Below are 20,698 nucleotides of genomic sequence, written 5' to 3'. Positions count from 1 at the left end.
TTTCTTAAGATTCTTTTACATTCTTTATATTCCTCAAGCACCTCACATACTCCATGCTGCCTATATTTATTGTAGATCTCTCTTTTTCTGAACCAAGTTTCCAATATCCCTTGAAAACCATGGCTCTCTCAAACTTTTAACCTTTCCTTTCAACCCAACAGGAATATAAAGATTCTGTACCCTCAAAATTTCACCTTTAAATGACCTCCATTTCTCTACTACATCCTTCCCATAAAACAAATTGTCCCAATCCACTCCTTCTAAATCCTTTCGCATCTCCTTAAAGTTAGCCTTTCTCCAATCAAAAATCTCAACCCTGGATCTAGTCCTATCCTTCTCCATAATTATATTGAAACTAATGGCATTGTGATCACTGGACCCGAAGTGCTCCCCAACACATACCTCTGTCACCTGACCTATCTCATTCCCTAACAGAAGATCCAATACTGCCCCTTCCCTAGTCGGTACCTCTATGTTTTGCTGCAAAAAGCTATCCTGCACACATTTTACAAACTCCAAATCATCCAGCCCTTTTACAGAATGGGCTTCCCAGTCTATGTGTGGAAAATTAAAATCTCCCACAATCACAACCTTGTGCTTACTACAAGTATCTCCTATCTCCTTACAAAATTGCTCCTCTAATTCTTGCTCCCCATTAGGTGATCTATAATACACCCTTATAAGTGTTACTACACCTTTCCCATTCCTCAATTCCATCCAAATAGTCTCCCTAGACGACCCCTCTGATCTATCCTGCCAGAGCACCGCTGTAATGTTTTCTCTGACAAGCAACGCAACACCTCCCCCTCTTGTCCCTCCGATTCTATCACACCTGAAGCAACGAAATCCAGGAATAATTAGTTGCCAATCACACCCCTCCTGCAACCATGTTTCACTAATAGCTACAACATCATATTTCCAGGTATCAATCCATGCTCTAAGCTCATCCACCTTTCTTACAATGCTCCTAGCATTAAAATAAATGCATTTAAGAAATTCTCCACCTCTTACTCTCTGTTTATCCCTAACGGTGTAAACAACTTTACTATCTTCTTTTTCTTCCTTCTCCCATACATCTGAGCGCTACCCTTCTCTATCACCTGCCTATCCTCCCTCACACACCATCTATAAGCTTTCTCTATTTGTGAACTAACCTCCTCTCTTCTAGTCTCTTCAATTTGATTCTCACCCACCAACAATTCTAGTTTAAAGTCTCCCCAGTAGCCTTAGCAAATCTCCCCGCCAGGGTATTGGTCCCCCTAGGATTCAAGTGCAACCCATCCTTTTTGTACAGGTCACACCTACCCCAAAAGAGGTCTTAATGATCCAGAAACTTGAATCCCTGCCCCTTGCTCCAATCCCTCAGCCACGCATTTATCCTCCACCTCATTCCATTCCTACTGTCACTGTCACGTGGCACAGGCAGTAATCCCAAGATTACTACCTTTGCGGTCCTTCTTCTCAACTCCCTTCCTAAATCCCTACATTCTCCTTTCAGGACCTCTTCCCTTTTCCTACCTATGTCATTGGTACCTACATGTACCATGACCACTGGCTCCTCACCCTCCCACTTCAGGATATCTTGGATACGATCAGAAACATCCCGGACCCTGGCACCAGGGAGGCAAACTACCATCTGGGTCTTCTGACTGCATCCACAGAATCGCCTATCTGATCCCCTGACTATTGAGTCCCCTATTACTACTGCCTTCCTCTTCCTTTCCCTACCCTTCTGATCTACAGGGCTGGACTCTGTGCTGGAGGCATGGCCACTGTTGCTTCCCCCAGGTAGGCTGTCCCCCCCAACAATACTCAAACTAGAGTACTTATTGTCAAGGGGTACAGCCACTGGGGCACTCTCTAATACTTGACTCTTCCCCTTCCCTCTCCTAACCATGACCCACCTGTCTGCCTCCCGTGGCCCCAGTGTGACTACCTGCCTGTAACTCCTCTCTATCAACTCCTCACTCTTCCTGACCAGACGAAGGTCATCGAGCTGCAACTCCAGTTCCCTAACACGGTCCCTTAGGAGCTGCAGCTTGGTGCAGCTGGCTCAGGTATGGATGTCCAGGAGGCTAGGAGTCTCCAGGACCTCCCCCATCCGACACTGAGAACAACAAGCTGCCCTCACACTTGTAATTCCCCCTTTCCTCAAATAACACGAAAAATTGAAAACTAAACGAACCTTGCCTCGCATGTTTCCACCTAAGTCCGTTGAGCCAAAGCCTCTAAGCCTTCACTCTGCTTCCGGCTCACTCCGCTGCCCACTGTATAAGGCTATGTTCCTTTTAAATCTTCTGCGCTTCACTGCCCGACATCACACGCCTGCACAGTCCCACCTCTCTGAACCCCGATGAGAAGAAAAAATCAAAATGGCTCCCGCAGTACTCCCATTCTGATTCTCAGACTTCCTTCTCCAAAGTCTCTATAAAACCTGATAACCTGCTTTGTTGTTGCATTAGTTGCTTTTACAACTGACATAAGAAGTACCACATTTCAATTTTTATTTCACTTATGGTGCTGTTGTCACAATGAATGAAACCTCGTCACTGATGTACCCAATTAATCCAAGATCCAATTTATTGAACTTTGGAAAAAAATTCAAGATTTCTAAAATAAAGAGCAACACACACAAAACAGTGGAGGAACTCAGCAGCTCAGGCAGCGTCTATGGAAACAAATAAGTAGTCGACATTTTGGCCGAGGCCCTTCTTCAGATCTGAGAAGGTAGGGGGAAGATGCCAGAACAAAAAGGTGGGAGAGGAGAAAGAAGCTAGTTAGAAGGTGAAAGATAAAGGGTTGGAAAAGATGGAATCTGATGGGAGAGGAGAGGAGAGTCGACCATAGGATAAAGGGAAGGAGGAGGGGCCCCAGGGGAAGTAATAGGCAGGTGAGAAGAAGTAAAGGTCAGAGTGGGGAATAGAGGAAGGGGGAGGAAGGGAATTTGTTTACTGAAAGGAGGAATCGATATTCATGCCATCAGGTTGGAGGCTACCCAAACAGAATATGTTGCTCCTTCACCCTGAGGGTGGTTTTATCTTGGCACAAGAGGAGGCCATGGACCGACATGTTGGAACCAGAAAAATAACTTTCATTTCCATAATGGCTGAAGGTATGATTAGAATCCAATACTACGATCCTACTTTGTTCCAGCATTCATTTATCACTTCAAACAAAAATAATTTTAACTTAGACTGTAAAATATTCTGCACTCTACTTCCATTGCAATATATAGGACATAATGGTGGGTGGGTTTACATAATTTCTACTGTATGTTTCAATGAAATGAGTAATTGATACAGCATGATACTATATCCATGAAATAGATACACTTGAGGTCATATATTGTATGGGTCTTCCAAAATATTTTTAATTGGGTTAAGAAGATAGTTGTAAAGAAGGAGCCTCCTTGGCTGTTTGATTAGGAAAAGAAGTACTTGAATAGGTAGAATGTACGGAGAATGGAAGTAATATTAAACTATCATGCCGCATTTTGCTTTGAAAATAACACTAAAGCTAATTTCACTCACTGCTATTTAAATAAAACTCAGCAATATCGTGTTGCTTATGTGCAGTCAAATGTAGAACTGTGGACAGCGGTGTCAGAGATTCACAGCTCTTCCAAACACCAGTCAAAATCATCATCTCATCAGTGAGTCCTCATTCACATAGATCGAACATTGTGATGTTCCAGCAACACACAGAGGCTGTCACCAGAAGTGACATCTTAGTCATTCGAGCACAATTAACTTATGACAGAACGGGATGCCAGATACTGCCAAACATCCTCCCTAGTGATGAGAAACAACCTTTAAAAATGTGGAGTCTTGTTTCGTCATAGTGTAATTATTGCTCTAGATTTCAGAAAATTGAAGAATTGTTTAGCATATCTTTATCATTTCTCTCTCTCTCTCTCTGTATATATATTTTTTCGAAGTATGTTTATTATCTAAGAACGTATAAATTATTTATTCTCACCTTGAGATTTGTTTGCTTACAGGCAGCTGCAAAGCAAGAAACCCGAAAGAACCCGATAAAAAAAGACCAACCCCCAATGTTCACAGACAAAGAGAAAAAAAAAACAAATCTTGCCAACAATAGAAGTGAGCAACTACGTTTTTGAGCCGAATTGAGTCCTTAGATCCAAATTGCCAGAGCTGCCCCAAGCGGGTCCAAAGCTTCCGTATTCAGTTCATCATATTGGTGGGAGAAATCACCACAATGTTCTGTTTCCTTCAGAATACTGACTTGCAATTATCTTCTGGGTTCAGACACTGGAGGCTCGTTGTTCAATCTTTATCATTATGTGATTGCTTATGCATATGAGTGATGCAATGCTGTGTGCTACTGTTTTAGTGAGAATGTCATTTTCAATTATTTGAAGAGTTTGTAAAGTGTTACTCAAGACTTACAGATTGCTTTATGATCACAGTTTATCTTATTTGCCTAGACACTTTGACCAAGCCAGCAGCACATGTGGTCAATTCTAAACTCTATATCAGAAAAATAGCGATTGCCTCAGCACAGCAGTCAACCATTTCTCACTGCACGTACAGTCCATTAGTCCATTGCTAATGAACTTCTTGCAAAACACTAGACTCCGCAGTCATCAGAAGACACAAAGAAGTCATAAAAATCAACTAGAAGTGTCAGGTCAAAGAAACAATCAACTGCCCCAGCTGATGGCAATCGATCCCAAATCATTGACTCAAAGTTGCAAGGAATTAACAAATCAATGCAAATCTGTTAACACATCAACCTTGTCTAAGACGAGGAGGTGAGGGAGGAATGGTGTAGGCAAAAGGTGACAGTTCAGGTGCCATGCCTGAAGGTTCAAACATTCCCATGTCATATCAGTCATATCAGGCACTGGTGTTCTGACATACATCCTAATGATTGGCCTATATAACACCCCACACCTTATCACATTCCTTGATGGGCTTCACAGGCAACTCTTAGCATCCGAGGAGGAAGGGGATGCCAGAATCAATGGCCCACACTGTGTCATCCTATGGGACAATGTAAACCAGTCACAGACTGGTTTCAGGGTCATCCATGTATGCTCATGGAATTTTTTTCACCAAACTCCCCATTCCTCAACCATATTGAGGATCTTTTTACCTCCTTATGACACCATGAGTGAGCCTTGTCGGGTAATCACCATGTCAGACTGCCAGGGCTGGATTAGGTATTCCCCCAGTCCATCACTATGGAGAACATACTGCATGATACTGACAAAAACTTGTGGCCCAACATCTAGGGACAGAATAGATCGAAGTGACCATTATTGTACTGTATTTCTATTATCAGAGATATCTGAAAGTTTTTCCTAAAGTTGTGAGCAATTTTGTCTCTGACTTTCATGTAATGATAAATAGTAAATTGTTGAGATTTACAATGAAGACTGTGTGTGTGCTTTCACTCTTGTATCTCATTTGGTTGGTCTTTCAATGTTCTTATTAATGACTGGAGTTGTAATCATTGTATTTACTCTACTGGACTAAATGTCCTAATCTCTGGCATTGTACGCAATATGCAACAAGCAACACACTGTACGGCTGACTCAGTGAGAAGAATGGTCAGTGTTTTGCCAGTGATTATCTAGTGATTGCTTATGCATTTAAGTGATGTAATGCTGCGTGCTACTGTTTTAGTTGAATTAGTCACTTTTGCTGTAAGTGTTGTGATGGGCGAACCGAGTTTGAAATGGGGTCCAGAATTGACCCTATGAACTGTACTGCTATGGAGAGAGAGGGGGGGACGTGGACAGAACGGTCATATGTAGGATGGTCATAGTCGGTGACCACAACAGGAAGATGGCGGGAAGATCGACGGCAATGGCATCACCTCTCTCTTTCTCCAACGTTACTCAAATAACTACCTCGACCTGAACTGAACTGAAGTCTTCACCATCGTAAGACTCTATCCATTTACCCCTAGGTTTGAAAGAGCAACACACACAAAATGCTGGTGGAACACAGCAGGCCAGGCAGCATCTATAGGGAGAAGCGCTGTCGACGTTTTGGGCCCAGACCCGAAAGAGATTTGTCTTTTACTATCTTCCCTTTCGGTTAGTCCTGACGAAGGGTCTCGGCCCGAAACGTCGACAGCGCTTCTCCCTATAGATGCTGCCTGGCCTGCTGCGTTCCACCAGCATTTTGTGTGTGTTGTTGTTTGAATTTCCAGCATCTGCAGATTTCCTCGTGTTTGCTCTTAGGTTTGAAAGAGCCTAGTTTTGGTTCCTATTTCCACACTTCTGTATATATCATTGCTAACATGTTACATATATATTAGCATTTATATTACTGTATTGCTCAGTTTACTAATGAACACTATTAGTTACTAGTGATACCAGACTCCAAAGTGTTTTTCATTTCTGCTGGTTCTTTAACCCGGTCATGTGGAACGTGACAGTGTTTATTGATCTGCATAATGTGCTGGTCTTTTGTGGGCTGTGTCGCCTGTTTTGAGAGTGACACTACTGTGCTGCTTTGACTGGCGTGGTTAAGTGAATGCAAAACAACTGTCTTAGAACTTCATTGTTTATAATCTGAAAACCTTACGAAGACCCCATAGTCAGGGAGAGTATTTTATGTGGACCTGCCAGCAATTTAAGGATCATGCAGTCCCGTGGTCTCAAGGCTACATCCAGGTAGCAAAAAATAAGACCTTTATTGATACCATTACTAATATAGCATTAGAGGCATTTTGTAAAGGAAAACCTGAGTTAGTTAAAGCCAGATATTCACTTTCTACTTCAACATTTAAAATCACTGAAATCTTTTGCTGTTGAGAATAATGTCCCCACATACCTGACACTCCCATTGTAGCATAAACAGCGATGGTAACGCCGAATGGAAAGCCGATAGAAGAGGTCAGTATATTGCCACTCACTCCTCTGCTCAGCACTGACTGGGCAATGCAGCCACAACCAAACAGCTGCAACGCACAGAATCGTGAACACTACTTACTGTTAGATCAAAGGATACTATAACATCATCACTTTAAGCTGGAACACCAAACAATAATCGCCTGAATATTTAAAAAAGAGTGCACACGGGTATAATGCCAGCCATGATAGGAGGGAAAAGCAAAGAGGTGGTGAAAAGAGAATTTAGAGAGCTGGGAAGAAAGCAGAGAACCTCCAGGGAAGTAATTTCTGGATTGCTGTCTGTGCCACGCACCAGTGAGGGTAGAAGCAGGATGATTTAGCAGATAAGTTTGTGTCTGAGAAGCCGGTGCAGGGGGCAGGGCTTCAGGTTATTGGATCACTGGGATCTCTTCTGGGGGAGGTTTGACCTGTTCAAAAGCATTGGGTTGCACCTGAACCCAAGGGGCAGGGGAGGGAGCAAATATTTTAGCAGGCAGGTTTGTTAGTGCTGTTGAAGAGGATTTAAGCTAACTTGGCAGGGGGTGGGAACTGGAGTGAAGGGACCTGGGGTAGGATGGATGGTAAAAAAGCAAAGATAATAGACTGTCAGAAAAGGTAGGCAGATTGCAGGTCAAAGTTACAACCAGAATATCAGTGCTTTAGGGATGCAGATCAAAAAAGAGAGCAAATACAGTGCTCAAAGTGTCATATCTCATTGTGCGAAGTATAAGAAATAAGGTGGATGATCTTGTTGCAATATTACAGATTGCCAGGTATAATGTTGTGGCATCACTGAATCGTGGCTGAAGGATGGTTGTAGTTGGGAGCTGAATGTCCAAGGTTGCATGTTATACAGGATCGAACAGTGATCACAATATGATTGAGTCCAACTTGAAACTTAATAGGGAGAAAGTAAAGTCTGATGTAACAGTTTTTCAATGGAGTAATGGAAATTACAGTGGTATGAGAGAGGAGCTCGCCAAGGTAAACTGGAGGGAGATGCTGACAGGGATGACAGCAGAGAAGCAATGGCATGAGCTTTGGGGGAAAATGAGGAAGGTGCAGGATAGATGTATTCCAAAAACAAAGAAATACTCAAATGGCAAAACAGTACAATTATGGCTGACAGGGGAAGTTAAAGCTAATGTAAAAGCAAAAGAGAGGGCATACAACAAAGCAAAAATTAGTGGGAAGATAGAGGATTGGGAAGTTTTTAAAAACCTACAGAGAGCAACTAAAAGAATTATTACAAAGGAAAAGATGAAATATGAAAGGAAGCTATCAAACAATATACAAGCTTTTTCAAGTATGTAAAAAATAAAAGATGAAAGTGGAATTTGGATGGAGAAATAATAATGGGGGACAAGGAGATGGCAGATGAACTAAATGAGTATTTCGCATAAGTCTTCACTGTAGAAGACACTAGCAGTGTGCCAGGTGTTGAAGGGTTTGAGGGAAGAGAAGTGAGTGTATCAACATTGGACCCTGGCGTGGTGCCAAAGGACTGGAAAACTGCAAATGTCGCTCCACTCTTTAAGAAAGGAGGAAGGCAGCAGAGTGGAAATTATAGAACAGTTAGCCTGACCTCAGTGGTTGGGAAGATGTTGAATGAGGTTATGCTTGGTGACACAGGGCAAGATAGAACAAAGTCAACATGGTTTCCTTAAGCGAAAATCCTGCCTGACAAACCTGTTGGAATTCTTTGAGGAGATTGCAAGTAGGATAGATAAAGGGGATGCAATGGATATTGTATATTTGGACTTTCAGAAGGCCTTTGATAAGGTGCCACACATGAGGCTGCTTAGCAAGTTAAGAATCCATGGTATCACAGGAAAGTTACTAGCATGGTTAGAACATTGGTTGATTGGTATGAGGCAGTGAGTGGGAATAAAAGGATCCTTTTCTAGTTGGCTGCCAGAGACTGTTCCATAGGGGTTGGTGTTAGGACCACTTTTTTATGCTGTACATCAATGATTTACATGATGGAATAGATGGCTTTGTTGCCAAGTTTGCAGATGATACAAGGACTAGTGGAGGGGCAGGTAGTGTTGAGGAATCAGGAAGGCTGGAGAAGGACTTAGACAGATTAGGAGAATGGGCAAGAAAATGGCAAATGGAATACAATGTTGGAAAATGCATGGTCATGCACTCTGATAGTAGAAGTAAATATGCAGACTATTTTCTAAATGGGAATTAAGTCTAAAAATTTGAGATGCAAAAGGACTTAGGATTCCTTGTGTAAAACATCCTAAAGGTTAACTTGCAGGTAGAGTCAGTGGTGAGGAAGACAAATGCAAAGTTAGCATTTATCTCAAGAGGTCTAGAATACAAGAGCAGGGATGTGATGCTGAGGCTTTATAAGGCACTGGTGAGGCCTCACCTTGAGTATTGTGAATAGTTTTGGGCTCCTCATCTAAGAAAAGATATGCTGGCATTGGAGAGGGTACAGAGAAGGTTCACAAGAATGATTCTGGGAATGAAAAATTTATCATGGGAGGAATGTTTGATGGCTCTGGGTCTGTACTCGCTGGAATTTAGAAGGATGAGGGAGGATCTCGTTGAAATGTTGAAGGGCCTGGACAGAGTGGATGTGGAAAGGATATTTCCCATGGTGGGGGAATCTAGGACAAGAGGGCACAGCCTCAGGATAGACAGATGTCAATTTAAAACAGAGATCCAGAGAAATTTCTTTAGCCAGAGAGTAGTGAATTTGTGGAATTTATTACCACAGGCAGCTGTGGAGGCCAGTTTGTTGGGCATATTTATGGTGAAGATTGATAGGTTCTTGATCGGCCATGACATAAAAAGGTTATGGGGAGAAGGCTGGGGAATGGGCTGAGGAGTAGAAAAAAGGATCAGCCATGATTAAGTGGTGGATCAGATTCAAAGGGCCAAATGATCTAGTTCTGCTCCAATATCTGATGTCTTATGATCTCAGGATAGGTGTGTCATACCAACAATCAAATGCACTCTTGCCACATAATTTTATTTCAGTGAAATGTTTGAATGTAAATGCCATCTGGGGGAGACTAGAGAATTACTTTCTTTTGCGTAATGATGTGGGCTTCTCTGGTTGAGCCAACCTTTAATTACCCATCTCTGGTTAGCCTTGAGAAGGTGGTGGTAAGCTGATTGAGATGCTGTTTGAACTGTTAGGGAGGCTAGTTCCAGGATTTTGACCTAGTTACAGTGATAGAAGGCTGACACATTCCCACATCGGGATGGGTGAAACTCCTAGTGATGGTGTTCCCATGCTTTGCTGCCCTTGTCCTTCTAGTTGGTAGAGGTCAAGGGTTTGGTAGATGCTGTGTAAGGGTTCTTAGTGAGTTGCTGCAGTACATCCCGCAAAAAGTACAAAGCTCTGCTGTAGATCAGCGGTGGAGTGAGAGAATAGTTGCGGGTCGCATGTCTATTGTGTAACCCCGCTAAAGCGGTCCCCTGAGTGTGGTTGTAGATGAATCAGCGGGAAGATGTCAGTGTCAGCTGTTGTGGACCTGAAACAATTGTTGGAGTCACGTCCCTCAGGAACTTCCAGAAGAATCCATTAATATTTGAGAGCAGGGACTGTGACAATTTAACTCTATCCAAGAGCCAGCACAAGCTTAATGGGCCGAATGGCTTCTTTTTAAATTTACGATTCTACTAAAATAATACTGAGCAACCCCAAGAGCATTTCTGCGTCTCTGAAGGGACTTGGGATGCCCTGGGAATATAAGGTGTGTGAAGGCGAAATAGCTCTCCGCCCAACTGAACGCCACGGGATTTTAGTTTCCTGATCTCCGATCACCTGCTGACAATTCGTGATATTAACAATCTCACAGGTGGTTGTTTTATTGCTTGCTTCATAATCTGTCAACGTACCACAGCCGAGATACGAAAGCCTTCTGTTATGGAGACAAATTCATGGGTAGTGGTGTCACGGGCTACTGTCAATTTATTCTGGACTAACATAAGGCGCTTGCGTCCGGCGGTATCCAGTGTGACCTGGACAACGTTTGTTTGCAGATTGCCTCTTTGTATTTCCTTTCTCTACTTAGCTTTTCCCTTAGTAATTAAAACACGAGGCCCATTAAAAGTTAATAAAGTTTGGCAGTAAAGAGGTCTTTGGGGTTATCGGCTAACTGAAGTAAGGGTCTGCCTTCAAGGATCTGGTTCAGAAACCCCGGAATGAGAGGCAACGGATGCAATCACAGCAAAACTCATCATTGACAATACTTACAATCAGAATAAATGTCCCCAGGAATTCGGCGAGCCCTTCTTTTATCCAATTGGTCTTTAGTCTGCATTTTTCCACCAAACTCATCTTTTGGATCGGTGATTCCATGGCGTCTCCGTCACTTGTTTAACTTCTTCGCAGGGACGGCTACCTGTTATTGATCTGACACAACACACCGCTGTGAACTTCGTCACTGATAACGGTGTTCCGCTGCGAATCAGGTCAGAAAGTGAGGTCCATCCTCAACTTGTCCTTCTCCCTCTCTCTTCCCCTCTCCCCACCTCTCTCTCTCTCACACACACACGCGCGCGCGCACACGCACACACACACACACACACACACACACACACACACACACACACACATACACACTCACACACACACACACATACACACTCACACACACACTCACACACATACACACTCACACACACACACACACACTCACACACACACACACACACACTCACACACACACACACACACACACACACACACACACACACACACACACACACACACACACACACACACACACACACACACACACACACACACACCCTCTTCCCTAAATTCGAGCATTCCCAGTTAATCATTACCAATGCTCACAGTGACTGTCCTTATATCTAGCCCGCCGGGTAAATCAATGTACTGGTGGTAAAAAAGCATTTGGCTTGGAGATTCTGCCAACTTCCCAAAGTTTGTACCCCACAGGACTGAGAGGATGTTTTCGAAGTCTTTGCTTACTGTGTTGTGGCGTGTGGAGGTGCGGGAAGGCTGGGAGATGGAAGGTAGCACCAACTTTATTAACAGTAAGGACAACCGCGACTGTTTGAATACGTTGGCAATTTAAAATGTTCACCTGACTGGTTGGAGTCCACGGTTTTCAAATTGCTGTGTCCTGTATGTATTGAAGATAGTCACTTGTCGCCTCACTGTGCAGGACGGGCTGTATTGTAACTTGGGAGTGTAATGATCGAATATTGAAGTGGATACCCGCGCAGTTCTCGTTGCCTGACTTTGTAAGCCTCAGGTAGTTGACGAAGGACCTTTTTTAGATGGGGTAACGATCACCTCCAGAAAGTACGTAAATGTCTGTGAGACATGACTTATGATTTATTGTACAACAAACTTGCTGACTGTGATTAGGTACGAAGCAAATTTTCTACCAAATTAACAAGCCAATTCCCTTAACCCCCTGAGTAAAATCTCAATGTTAGGATTTTTAAATGGACGTGTTTCTCTCGGACATCACCAGACAAACAGCATTGCCTTCTGTTTGGGAACACCGGCTGCATTCAGAGCCCGTGGCGTGGATATTCCGTTCTGGCAGCTCCAAAGAAGTTGGTGGCAGGTCCCTGCAGCCTGAGCGATTGTAGTGGCTACAGCTCACGGGGTATCTACGTAACATCTTCTGCAGGTATAAACTATCAAAGAATTTTAATTTTTTCCCAGTTCAATTTCAAATAAAGTTTCAGATCTGTAACACTTCATTCTGCATGTTGTCCTTATCCTACCTCAGTGTTCTGATGTGCGGATGGTAAGCAAAACAAAATTTTTCACGGTACCTCAGTAAAGATGATAATAATGATCCAATTATCCCAGAGATGGGATTGAGGGGAGTGACATCCAGCAAAAGCAGTGGGAATAGGATATTGGGAATGATGGAGGCTGAATGATCTAACATCAAGTATTTCACATTGTTTGAAGGGAGTGTTGAAAGGATGGGATTAAGCTGGGTAGGATGTTAAGGGACACTAGGGGACTGGACTGGAGTGCAATGAAATGGAGAAAGGCTCTGCTGGGGCAATCAGGAAATCTGTGCAGTCCAGAACGGGGTCTCTGTGCTGAGGCTGTTAACCTGAGGTGCAGAGCAAACAGGAGAAACTGGAATAGTCAGAGCAGCCCAGCATACTGCAGCTTTGGGGTTTCATTTCAGCAAAGGGACCACTTCAAGACTAGACCAGTGGACGAGGCTGGCAATGACATTGGCAATAGCAGCAGGGTTACCTGTTTCACCTTGGTCAAAGCACCCTTCTCCTTTGGGCAGGTGTCCTGTCTGCAGGTGACTGTGGCGGCAGATCCTTTCCAACTGCCCCATCCAGTAACATGCCACCGTATAACACAGTTGTCATTCGCACCCAACCATATTTATGCCATGTTACCTGTAGAGTGGGAGAGGGAGATGTTACTTGAAAAAACAAGTTAAAACAGAACTTGTGGCCTGGAGAGGGCCTAGTCCTTCATGGGAAGGACTCAACAGAGCTCAGCCCCTGCTGCCAAATCTTAATATGATATTTGACATACTTCATCCTAAAGGTTGTCCTGGAGACGGTGCCAGGACTTGCCCAACCGGGTCGAAGTTGGGAAGAGCCAACTGACACCATGATGGGTTGAAACGAGACAGACAAGTGCTGGGAACGGTGGTTGGCTGATAGCACAGGTCTATTATCTTATCCATATCTACTGGCAATGGGGCAAGTGTTGAGTGAGCAAGATGTATGATCAGAATCATACAACATCTGAAGCATACAAAGCTCTGGTGAGGCCTAACTTGGAGTAAGCAGTTTTGGACCCCTTATCTTAGAAAGAATGTGCTGAAACTGGAGCGGGTTCAAAGGTTCACAAAAATGATTCCAGGATTGAATGGCTTGTCATATGAAGAGCGTTTCCTGGCTCTGGGCCTGTATTCACTAGAGTTCAGAAGAATGAGATGTGATCTAATTGAAACCTATCAAGGTGAAAGACCTTGACAGAGTGAATGTGGAGAGGATGCTTCCTATGGTGGGAGAATTTAAGATTAGAGGACACAACCTTAGAATAGAGGGTCATCCTTCTAGAATGGAGATGAGAATGGATTTCTTTAGCCAGAGAGTGGTGAATCTGTGGAATTCTTTTCCCCAGGAAGCTGTGGAGGACAAGTCTTTATGTATATTTAAGGCAGACATTGATTGATTCTTGATTGGACAGGGCTCAGCCAAGATGAAACGGCAGAGCAGACTTGATGGGCCAAATGGCCTAACTCTGCTCCTATATCCTATGATCTAATTAATCTAACACATAGTTCAAGATGGGTGTACATGAAACTCAACAAGCACTCACAGTCTACAACGTTATTGTCTGGCATTTACTCATTCCTTCCGACAGCATCAAGTCATTTAGAAACATAGAAGCATAGAAAACCTACAGCACAATACAGCCCTTTGGCCCACAAAGCTGTGCAGAACATGTCCTTACCTGAGAAATTACCTAGGTTTGCCCACAGTCCTCTATTCTTCTGAGCTCCATGTACCTGTCCAGGAGTCTCTTAAAAGGCCCTATCATGTCTGCATCCACCACAGTTGCCAGCAGCTCATTCCACGCACTCACCACTCTCTGAGTGAAAAACTTACCCCTGACATCTCCTCTGTACCTACTTCCAAGCACCTTAAAACTGCGCCCTTTCATGCTAGCCATTTCAGCCCTGGGAAAAGGCCTCTGACTCGGTCAATACCGCTCATTATCTTATACAACTCTATCAGGTCACCTCTCATCCTCTGTCGCTCCAAGAAGAAAAGGCCAAGTTCACAAAACCTGTTCTCATAAGACATGCTCCCCAATACATCCCGAATGTAAATCTGCTCTGCACCCTTTCTATGGTTTCTACATCCTTCCTGTAGAGAAGCGACCAGAACTGAGACAGTTGAGCAGCTCTGGTCCGAGGAAGACTCTAGAGAAGTAGGTGAGAAGCAGCATTCTTGAGAATTTGGTGCAACTTGATGAAGCTACCACATAAACATGATGACATGCAACGTGTTCTAGATTGAGTCACACCATTCTTCAGCAAGTCAGGTCAATGCTGGATGGTGTTCCAAAAATTCCTGTTGGTTTGGTTGTGTTTCAGTTGGGAAATATCCAGATTCCCTCTACTGTCCACAGAGTTTTTGCCCCCAGCACCACTGGATTTTCCATTGGGAATCCCTCATCTGAAATAGATGAATGAAGAATGGATCAGGAAAGGTCAGGTTCCATGTGAAATGTAAACCCTTCAGTAGATGCACACCTGCAGCTTCAGGTAGTGATGAATACACCTCATTTGGCAAATGTTGAGGTTGAGATCTTGCCAAGATTGATGTCTGTGTCACAACAATTTTAATGTAACCGTAACTGCAAGGAAAACTGCTGAGACAAATGTGTGTGATTCTTGCTGCCAATGTATACTTGGTGCTAGTGCAGAAAACGTCCAAGAACATCTAATTTTGTGATTCCTTTGAGTGCCACCACTCAGTAAGAAGTAGATGACTGCTCTCTTGCTTATTGAGTAACTTGAGGATTGAAATGGTTGTCATGTCTTGGGAAAAGCATCTTGTGCGAGGCCAGCTTTACTTTGCCTCCTCTCTGCACTGCTGGTGCGCAGTTAGCACTCCACATGGGCTTTGGGACTACATAACCATGCAGTCCCGTTGATTCAATAACATCAGCAAATCTTGTCAATCCCATTCACAATCCAGGTAGGATGTGACAATCATCTCCAGACTGGTATTGTGGGACACTCTGGCATTCATCTGAAAACAATCACACACCTTAATTAGAACCTGGGTCACTTATCCTGTAATTCCTGGAGCTATCACAAGGTCCAGTTTTGTCTGCAATGCCTCAGTCTCATTGAATATTCTTCAGTAAATGCAGGCTGGCTGACCTAGTCACCAGTGTGCCGGACTGTTTCCTCAAAGAAAAATCAGCCAGACATGAATCCTAGAATCATAGAGTCACAGAAGATCACAGCACAGAAACGGCCCTTTGGCTCATCTAGTTCATGAAAAACCATTTAACCTGCCTATTCCTACCAACATGCACCAAGACCATAGCCCTCCATACCCCCACTAACCACGTATCTGTACAAATCGAGCTTACACACACCACTTGTTCTGGCAGCTCGTTCCACACTCTCATAACCCTCTAAGTGAAGACGTTTCCCCTCAAGTTCCCCTTAAATTTTTCACCTTTTACCATTAACGCATGACCTCTAGTTGTAGTCCCACCCTACCTCAGTGGAAAAAGCCTGCTTGCATTTACTCTATCTATATCCATCATAATCACTATCAAATCTCCTCTCAGTCTTCTACATTCCAAGGAATAAAGTCCTAACCTATTCAATCTTTCCTTGTAACTCAGGTTGTTCAGACCTGGCAACATCCTTGTAAAATTTCTCTGTACTCTTTCAACCTTGTTTACACCTTTCCTGTTGGTAGGCAACCAAAACTGCACATAACACTCCAAATCAGGCTCACCAATGGCTTATACAACTTCAATATAACATCCCGTCTCCTGTCCTAAGTACTTTGATTTATGAAGGCCAATGTGCCAAAAGCTTTCTTTATGACTCTATCTACCTGTGATGCCACTTACACTGAATTATGGAGCTATTCCTAGATCTTTGTTCTACCATGTTCCTTAATGCTCTACTATTCACTGTGTAAGGCCTACCCGGGTAGGTTCTATCGAAGTGCAACACCTTACACTTTTCTGCATTAAGTTCCATCTGCCATATTTCAGCCCATTTTTCCTATTGGTCCAGATCCTGCTACAAGCCACGATAGCATTCCTCATTGTCCTGTACACCCCCAATTTTGATGTCAAATGCAAATTTGCTGAGGCAGTTAATCACATTATCATCCAGATTTTTGATACAGAAGACAAACAATGATGGACCTAGCACCAATACATGCGGTGCATCACTAGTCACAGGCTTCAAGTCAGAGGTGGAAATCATCTACTACTCTCTCTTGCTTCTCCCACAAAGCCAATGTCTAAACCAATTTACTACCTCACCTTGAATGCCGAGCGACTGAACTTTCTTAACCAATCTCCCTTGTCAAATGCCTTGCTAAAGTCCATGAAGACAACATTCAGTTTCTTGTCTTTGTCAACTTTCCTGGTAACTTCCTCGAAAAACTCTATAAGATTGGTTAGTCACAACCTACCACACACGAAGCCATGCAGACTATCCCTAATCAGTCCATGTCTATCTAAATACTCAAATATCCAGTCTCTTAGAATACCTTCTAATAACATTCCCACTACTGATGCCAGGCTAACCGGCCTATAATTTGCAGGTTTATTTTAACAACCTTTCTTAAACAGCAGAACAATATTGTCTTTCCTCCAGTCCTTTGCTACCTCACCTGTTGCTAAGGATAATTTAAATATCTCTGCTAGAGCCCTGGCAATTTCTGCAATTGCTTCCTGCAGGGTCCAAAGGAACAGCTTGTCAGAGGCTGGGGATTTACCCATTCTAACTTGCCTCAAGACAGCAACTATCTCCTCCCCTGTAATCTGTATAGAGTCTATGAAATTGATGCTGATTTGCCTTTCTTCTATAGATTCTGTGCCCACCTCCTGAGTAAATACAGAAACAAAAATTCTAATCTTCCAGAGAACCAATTTTGTCCTTTGCAATCCTTTTGCTCTTAACAATATCTGTAGAATTCCTTAGGATTCTTCTTCAGATTGTGCCCGGGTTATGTATATGTTCTGTTTCCTGTACTATGATTTTTCCTTAAGTCAGAAATGTCTGTTTTCATATAGCCATCCATATTATACCATAGAACATAAAAGCAAGGATGTCCAGCTGAGCCGCAGCAAGGTATTTGTCAGATCACATGTGGAACATTGTGGGCAATTTTGCATCCTGTATCTGAGGAAGGATGTACCAGTCTTGGAGAGGGTCCACAGAGATTTCACTGGAATGATCCCAGGAATGAAAGGCTAATGTGCCAGCAGCATTTGATGCCTCTGGACCTATACTCATGGCAATTCACAAGGATGAAAAGGAGATCTCATTAAAACCTACCAGCCATTGAAAGGCCCGGATAGAGTAGATGTAGAGAGGATGTCTCCATTAGCAGGAGAATCTAGGGTCCAAAGGCACGTCCTCAGAAAATCAGCTATGATTAAAAGGCAGCACACATTTGATGAGTCAAGAGGCCTAATTCTGCCCATATACCTCCTCATCTTATGAAAATGCTCTACGTACACTTGCTGTAATTTAATTCAATTGAAAGATCACCCTATCATTACCCGTAATTAAACTAATGGAATGCATACAGTATACAGCCATTAGTGAATACCATGAAATTCACTTGAAAAATGCTTTAAGCAAGCATGGGAAGATTTGCCTGGTGTCAAGTCTTTGTAAGTCAGTTCATTTATAACCAGGCAGTGCCTGCACATGATTGAGGTGAGGTTGAATGAGGGCAGCAATTAGGCAACTTGAATTTGCATTGCTTGTTGTGGACAGAAGATATCTGGGAAATGTTTGACCTCATAGGAAGATATCAGTGTTCAAGTTGTACAGCAAAAGTTTAGCTAAAGGCACAATTGGCCTTCGGTGCTCCAACTGGAATGTTTTCCAAACGCCTACCCTTCCCAGGTTAGTACACCAGCTACGTTTGCACATCATGTAGAGTGAATCAATTTGGCTGAAGTCTGGCTTCTGTAGCAGTGGGGTTTCAGGAGGAGGCCATGACAGACATCCTCCTCCATACTTCAGGCAGATGCATCAGGGTACATGCACTTTCATTATTTTAAAGAACTCTATTAAAATAAACTCAGTTTTGTGATATTCTGCCAAGTCTGGCTCCTGGAATCATCATACTGACGAGGAACAAATAAAGCACTGGCCCAGGAAGTGTTTGGAAATACTGACTCTCTGTGATGAATTATTGGGACTTTCTCCCTGAAAGTGTTGGCAACATTTGGACTTATGCATGAGCGTGACAGTTGGTTAGACCCTGCTGATGATTTCTCAGGCAGGCCTGATGCAGACTGGGGAGTCTGTATTTTATCAGCCTAGCTCACCCACTCCCCAGCCCCCAGTTATGTGACTGACTCCCACCATCATTGTCCAACCTGACTCCCTCTTATTCTTGTGACCCCCCCCCTCCCCCATCTGGACACACTGCATTCTTCATCACTCCACCAAGAGAACTTCCGACTGAATCCAACTCTCCCCTCTGCGTGATCCTCTCCCTGTTGTCACTACCAATCACCTACTGGCCCCTGTCTCACCACCCTCCCTTTCTTCTTTATACTGGTGACTTCCATCTCGACACTCAGACCTGATGCAGGGCTTTGACCTGAAATGTTGACAATTCCTTTGCCCCCTTGGATGCTGCTCAATGCACTGAACGGAGTGATAAGGCTGAGGAAGGGGAGAACAGAAATAAATCAAAGATAGCATGCAACAGAGATGATAGAAAGAACAGGCAGGAGATGAGGCTTAATCAAAGCCAGTGATATGAGTTACAGGACAATAGAGGCGTGGTGCAGCTAAAACAAAAAGCAAGAAATACTGGACTGAGAGTGTTGTATTTGAACACACGTAGCTTAAGAAATAAAATGGATGATCTTGAAATTCAGCTACAGATTGGCAAGTCTTGATGTTGTGGCCATCTCTAAAGCTTGGCTAAAGGATGGCTGCCATTGGGAGCTGAACATCCAAGGACCCTATTGGCAGTTGTATACAGGCCACCAAACAGCAGCCGGAGTGTGGATGACAAATTACAGCAGGAGATAGAAAAGGCGTATCAGAAAGGCAATGTCCTGATAATCGTTGGGGATTTTAACATGAAAATTGATTAATGTTGTGATAATCGTTGGGGATTTTAACATGAAAGTGGATTGGGAAAACCAGGCCAGTACTGGACCTCGAGAGGGAGAATTTGTAGAATGTCTAATGGATGGCTTTTTAGAACAGCTTGTTGTTGAGCCCACGAGGGGATCAGTTGTGCTGGATTGGGTGTTGTGCAATGATCCAGAGGTGATAAGAGAGCTTAAGGTTAAGGAACCCTTAGGGAACAGTGATCACAATATGATCGTGTTCACTTTGAAATTTAAGAGGGAAAAAATAAAATCCAATGTGTTGGTATTTCAGTGGAATAAAGTAAGTTACAATGGCATGAGAGGGGAACTGGCCAAGGTTGATTGGAAAGGCACATTTGCAGGAAGGACAGCAAAGCAGTAGTGGTTAGAGTTTCTGCGATAAATGAGGGAAGTGCAAGACAGATATATTCCAAATAAGAAGAAATTTTCAAAGGGAAGGACACTACTGTGGCTTACAAGTGAAATCAGAGCCAAAGTAAAAGGAAACGAGAAGGCATACAAGGAAGCCAGAGGTGGTGGAAAGATGGAGGTTTGGGAAGCTTTTAAAAACTTTCAGAAGGAAGCTAAGGTTATTAGGAAGGAAAAGATGAATTATGAGAGGAAGCTGGCGACTAATATCAAAGAAGATACTAAAAGCTTTTTTAAGTATATAAAGGGTAAAAGGGAGTCGAGGGTAGATATAGGACCAATACAAAATGACACTGAAGATATTGTAATGAGAAATGCAGAGATGGCAGAGGAACTGAAAGCATATTTTGCATCAGTCTTTATAGTGGAAAAGACATTTGCAGTACACCGGACATTCAAGAGTGTCAGGGAAATGAGGTTTGTGCAGTGAAAATTACAACTGAGAAGGTGCTCAGGAACTTTAATGGTCTGAGGGTGGATAAATCTCCTGGACCTGATGGATTGCACCCTCTGGTTCTGAAGGAAGTAGCTGGAGAGATTGCAGAGGTGTTAATGATGAT

General features: G+C 43.2%; 2 protein-coding genes across 7 annotated transcripts in view; one reads left to right on the top strand and one right to left on the bottom strand.

Annotated features, from left to right (window-relative positions):
- The window catches only part of aqp9b (aquaporin 9b), a 97,406-nt gene extending 85,945 nt beyond the window's left edge, over nucleotides 1-11,461 (bottom strand). Inside the window, exons 1-2 of one of the 3 annotated variants that reach the window (XM_073032918.1) lie at nucleotides 11,091-11,461; nucleotides 6,813-6,963 (exon numbers count right to left, since the gene is read on the bottom strand). In XM_073032918.1, the coding sequence (XP_072889019.1) occupies nucleotides 6,813-6,963; nucleotides 11,091-11,195 (256 nt within the window). In that variant the 5' untranslated portion in view covers nucleotides 11,196-11,461. The remainder of the gene's footprint in view (nucleotides 1-6,812; nucleotides 6,964-11,090) is intronic. The other 2 variants (XM_073032919.1, XM_073032920.1) reach the window with 2 other exon arrangements.
- Nucleotides 5,899-20,698, top strand: part of aldh1a2 (aldehyde dehydrogenase 1 family, member A2) — a 163,828-nt gene continuing 149,028 nt past the window's right edge. Inside the window, exons 1-2 of one of the 4 annotated variants that reach the window (XM_073032914.1) lie at nucleotides 11,519-11,878; nucleotides 12,346-12,507. The gene's annotated coding sequence lies outside the window, so the exon portion shown is untranslated. Of the gene's footprint in view, nucleotides 5,915-11,518; nucleotides 11,900-12,345; nucleotides 12,508-20,698 lie in introns of those variants that run through there. The other 3 variants (XM_073032915.1, XM_073032916.1, XM_073032917.1) reach the window with 3 other exon arrangements.

Source organism: Hemitrygon akajei, chromosome 30, assembly GCF_048418815.1.
Source record: "Hemitrygon akajei chromosome 30, sHemAka1.3, whole genome shotgun sequence".
Classification (NCBI taxonomy): Eukaryota; Metazoa; Chordata; class Chondrichthyes; order Myliobatiformes; family Dasyatidae; genus Hemitrygon; species Hemitrygon akajei.
The sequence above is the reverse complement of the archived record's forward strand: the minus strand, read 5'-3'. Positions and strand labels throughout refer to the sequence as shown.